This window comes from Phyllopteryx taeniolatus, unplaced genomic scaffold, assembly GCF_024500385.1.
Source record: "Phyllopteryx taeniolatus isolate TA_2022b unplaced genomic scaffold, UOR_Ptae_1.2 contig_225, whole genome shotgun sequence".
In the NCBI taxonomy this organism is placed as follows: Eukaryota; Metazoa; Chordata; class Actinopteri; order Syngnathiformes; family Syngnathidae; genus Phyllopteryx; species Phyllopteryx taeniolatus.
Window position 1 is genome coordinate 5,762 of NW_026903147.1, and position 5,227 is coordinate 10,988.

Below are 5,227 nucleotides of genomic sequence, written 5' to 3' on the forward strand. Positions count from 1 at the left end.
TACAAAACTGGGTCAAACTGAAGTAGTTGTCAGAGAAGCCTTTTCTGGACTCGGTTATGACAAAACTCAGGTGTTTTTTTAAAAATTTTTATTTTTAAATGAAATGTACACTTTTATATCAGGTCCATATAAGAGACTCACTCTATGGAGGTCTAAAAAGCCAAAATATGGGACCTTTAAATGATTGATTGCACTTGTGGCAACTTGCATTGTTACCATATCTGATTTTCACCATCAGCTTTTGAGAAATGCAACCACACTTTTGACAATTTCACTCTCTCCACTATGATTGTCAATCACTCAGAGCACCGACTGTGCGGTCAGCGGTGGTGTGCTGAATGCAAGATTCGCGCTTGAGGTACTTGTTGTTTCTCTCAGTGAAAAATTTTGAGGTCACATTAACTTATGGCGAAAAGAGGCTGCCTGGCTGGGAGAAAAATCATGATGTCGCCGTCTTGTCGCTGCAGTCGTGCGAGAGTTAAATTTCTGTGATCAATCCACTCTCTTTGAATTATGAGAAATAAAAGGCTCAAAACATGCATCGCATATTTAACCGATGGAAACTGAGAAATACATCGCTAAAGACCTCATTTTACATCACATAAGGCGATGCGATACCAGATATTTTGGACCCTGACGTTCGCATAGGACAGACAGACAGACAGCCTTTGATTGAAGCTAGCCTGTGGAAGCTCCTCGATGCTCGATCCTCTCTCTTTAATGCGCTCCTTAATATGGCGGCATGAGAACAACTCCTGGGTCGCTTTTGATGTTTTGACGAGGGAGGGCCTAAGAACGTTGAAATTAAGAGACTTGAGATGAGCCCTAAGTGTTCACCCTGGCTTGCCTGTGTGTAAGTTAATTATGGCATCCCACAGGTCGTGTACATTTCTTGCAGCAATATCGTTAGAAAATACTTATTTTCCATTATGTAGAAGATATTTATCAATTAATGTCAAAGGTAATCTTTTGTGCTGGTGGAACGGTTAATCATGGTGTCCCTCAGGGCTATCAATGCTTTTCTTGGTGTTTTCTATGTTTCCATGTCTTCTATTATGTAGATGACCTGTAACTTTATTAGTAAATGAATTTTATTGTTCAACCAGGCTGTTTGTGCAAAATCATGGTACTGTATTCTACAGGTGTGTGTGCTTGCTTTGAGTAATATCATAAGACTCTGTCTATTGTTTTGCAGATGACCCACAACTTCATAAAATTTACTGACTACCCTGTCCACTGGTGTACAAGTCAATTATGGCATCCCACTTTGGTGTGTATCAGTTTTTCCTGGCTCAAACTGAGGGAGAGGTCATTCACGTCACACCCGACATCCAACTTTTGCAGCACTGGTCAAATAAATCATGATGTTAGAGTTTAGAGCTGGAAGAGCCCCGAAATTAGGCACCCTGCAGATTTTATATGCAGGAAAAACACTGCTTATTGTAATATGATAAGAAAACACTTTTATTGTCTGTTGTAAAGCAGATAACGTAATTTATTAATCAACAAATGTGTCTATGCTCCTAGGTTGAATGTTTGCCTTCACTTTCTTTTGTGGTGCAGATGTCAATCTGAATTCCCCCAACAAGGGTCTGCCTGTGGAACATTCCGGGAGCCTGGTCGATTTTCCGGCAGAGGGCGTGCTGGAGAACTCCGGCAGCCCCCTGCCAGCAGGCCTGACAGAGGAGGAAGCTGAGGAGCTTCGCAACGAGGTTACCAAGGTGATGCCAACTTGTTTCCGATGCATTGTTTTGTCACTTTATGCTCTTCCATTTTTGTCGCGTCCCATCATTGTCATTTGTGCATTCTTTTGTCCCGTCCCATAATTTTGTCGTTTTGTGCAATTTGGGCAATATTCTCCCATTAATGGGACCACTCCAAGACACTTTGTACAACAGCATGTGTTTTTTTTATTTTTTATTCTGTATAAAATAAATCCAATAAAAATAATTTCATCAGAATACTGTGCTTACAACTGGACACGTTTGGAGGTCCATCATCAAAAAGTGGGTGAGCCAGCCATAGTTTATCAGTGGTGCCCTGTAACTAGCTTGCGCCAAAGATGTGGGTGTTGAACATATTTCTCATTTGACATAGATCAATTAAAAACAAATGATACATAATATAACTCACCATCGCGTCATTTCAATGACCGCAGTTGTTGCTTTCAGACTCCGTGCTGCCAGCAGCATATCTGAAGCTGAAAGGTTCCTTGCAGATGTACGCATTGCCTGCATGGTGCTGCTATTTTTCGCCTATTAATAAGATATTATACAGCAGCTGAAATAAGTATTTAACACATCACCATTTTTCTCACTAAATATACTTCCAAAGGTGCTATTGACCTGAAAATTTCACCAGATGTTGGGAACCCCCCAAGTAATCCATAGATACAATTCAAATAGAACCAATAAATTAATTTGTGTGTAAAAATATGAAATGACACAGGGAAAAAGTATTGAACACATGAAGAAAGGGAGGTGCAATAAGTCATGGAAAGCCAAGACAACACCTCAAATCTATCAAAAATCAAACAGCAATCCAGTCCCTTGTCAGTGCAAAAGAATATCAGCTGTTTCAGTCCTAATTGATGGCCTACAAAAAGGTCTCATTGCCAAGGTGTGAGTCAAGACATGTCTCATGTTGGGTAAGAGCAGAGAGCTGTCCCAAGACCATTGCAAACTAATTGTTAGGAAACATAACCATGTCATTGGTTACAGGCGCATATCTAAGTTTCTGAACGTTCCAGTGAGCACGGTTTGGGCCATAATACGTAAATGGAAAGGCAATCATACCACCATAAATTTGCCTCGATCAGGTGCTCCTCGCAAAAATTGTGACAGAGGAGTGCAAAGAATAATCAGAAGAGTTGTCTAAGAGCCAAGGACCACCTGTGGAGAGCTGGAAACCTGGAATTTGCAGGTACTGTTGTCAAAAGGAAAATGGTGACCTGCCGCCATGACCTGTATGCACGCTTGCCATGCAAGACCCCATTGCTGGGGAGAAAAAAAAAGCATGTCAAAGCTGGTTTAGTTTGCCAGTTGAATACTGGGAGAATATAGTCTGGGCTGATGAGAGCAAAATTGAACTCTTTGGATGCCATAATGCACACCACGTTTGGAGGAGAAACGGCACTTCACATCACCCTGAAAAACACCATACCAACAGGGAAGTTCAGAGGTGGGAACGTGGTGTCAGGCAGCTTTTCAACAAATGGTACAGGTAAACTTCACATTATTAAAGGAAGGATGAATAGGCAAATGTACCGAGGTATTCTTGACAAAGATTGGCTGCCATCTACGGGCATGATGAAAATTAAACGAGGGTGGACATTTCAGCGGGATAATGATTCCAAACATACTGCTAATGAAACTCTCAATCGGTTTCAGTGAAAAAAAATAAAGCTGCGAGAATGGCCCAGCCAATCACCTGACTTGAATCCAATCGAAAATCAGAGCACGCCCACAAGGGTGTGTAAATGACAGATTAGAGTTAATGGGAGAATGGAGGCAGCCAGAAAAGCGTGGGATGCGCAAACAAACAAAATGTTGCAGGTGTAGAGAGCTTTTTCTTTGCTTTATTGCTCAGCGGTGGGAAGTTCATTTCATGCTGCATGCATTGAAGTGGATCCACATGTTGATAAATGACTGCTGTTTCACCGTATAAATGGGCATCATGACTGACAATGTGCAGCGTGTCTGACTCCATGATTGACTCTCTTATCATACGCAAAACAAGTGAAAATGATTCTGCTAATGTTGTCAGTTTCTTAGTGGAAGTCTTCGGGCTCCTAGTTGCGCACAGACCAGTATTTCTCCTAATTTTCTGTATGTCCCTGTTTCAAATTCAGATCAAGTTGGTCGCGCAACTCCCTTTGGTTGAAAGAGCCTTAGAGCAAACTTTATGGCACTTGGAAGCACACTGTTTTTTTCTTCTTGTCTGACGCTGTAAACCCAAACCAGTTCCGAATGACTAACAGAACTGTCTCTGTTCGTCGGCATGTTGTCAGCATAGCAGTGCACTTCAATAGGGGTGCACGTAAGTTGCAAAGAAATAATTATTTTTGTAATTAAAAAAACAAAAAAACATCCTGATGGCAAAAATCGATGGATTTTATCGATTAATCAGCCAGCCCTGCTGTCTCTTTTGTCACGTCCCATTGTTTTGTAATTTTGTTCACATCTCGTTTGTCATGTCCCATCATTTTGCTTGTCGCGGGTGTTCTTGCTGCCACTTAGCTGCAGGAAGTAGGGTCTTGTATGCATTCCGTCTCTGCTGCTTTTCAGGTGGAGGAGGAGATCAGCACCCTGCGCCAGGTTCTGGCCGCCAAGGAGAGACATGCCACAGAGCTTAAGAGGAAACTGGGCCTCAGCCCTCTCAATGAGCTCAAGCAGAATCTCATCAAGAGCTGGCAGGATGTCCAGACCTCCAACGCGTATGTATCTGTGTATACCTTCATCTTCATGCTTTCACACAGATGCCATTTAGCTGTGCACGGCCTTCTGGTATGTGTTTTTGTTTATTCATGATGCCTAGTGCAAAATACAAGCTCCACTCACCTTTTGCGATGCAGCTCTGACTAGAAAAAGGCCTGTTGCACACCAGATGATTGACCCTCGCACATACAGTTAGTATAACTGACTCGCTGCAACGGCATTACGGCGACCCCTGGTTTTCTTATCGGGAATCAACGTTTTGACGCTCCACATATACTGCTGTATTATTTTTTTATTAAACCATAAACAACATGGTGTGATTGTCAAGGAAGAAGCAGATTGCCCTGGCCACTGTAGAATATTATAATAATACGAAGTGAGTAAACGGGTATGAAACGGAGAGAATGTGGGGTTTTTCTCTACTCTCGGCAGGAATCTCTATAATTCATTGGCTGGACTCGTGTACTTCTGAAACAGAGGCTCTCCACTCTTCGCTCATTAGCTTAGCCACAGGTATGTGTGTAATTACAAATATATCTGAGTATTATTGTAAAACACTATGTACTGTATGCGTACCTGTATATTTGGAGTGGAACAGTTCACAAAATCCATGGTTTGGATTTCAGTTTTGTGTTCAGGATTTTCGGTTCGGTTCTGTATATGTTGACTGTTAGTATGATTATCCTAACAGTCATTCATTTATGACGTCTTGTATAATTAGGTTAAATGGGAAAGAATGAGGCAGTCGGACATTTGACACAATATGACAGTTCAAAGTAGGAGAGATTCTG

The 5,227-nt window shown here is 41.7% G+C and overlaps 1 protein-coding gene across 1 annotated transcript; it reads left to right on the forward strand.

The window, feature by feature from the left end:
- The first annotated feature begins 227 nt into the window (after positions 1-227).
- Positions 228-4,976, forward strand: LOC133473216 (tumor protein D54-like). The gene is made up of 4 exons (XM_061764770.1): positions 228-1,270; positions 1,564-1,721; positions 4,287-4,435; positions 4,869-4,976. Exons 1-4 carry the CDS (start codon positions 1,255-1,257, stop codon positions 4,906-4,908), a joined length of 363 nt encoding a protein of 120 aa, XP_061620754.1. The 5' UTR covers positions 228-1,254; the 3' UTR covers positions 4,909-4,976.
- Positions 4,977-5,227: the final 251 nt, after the last annotated feature.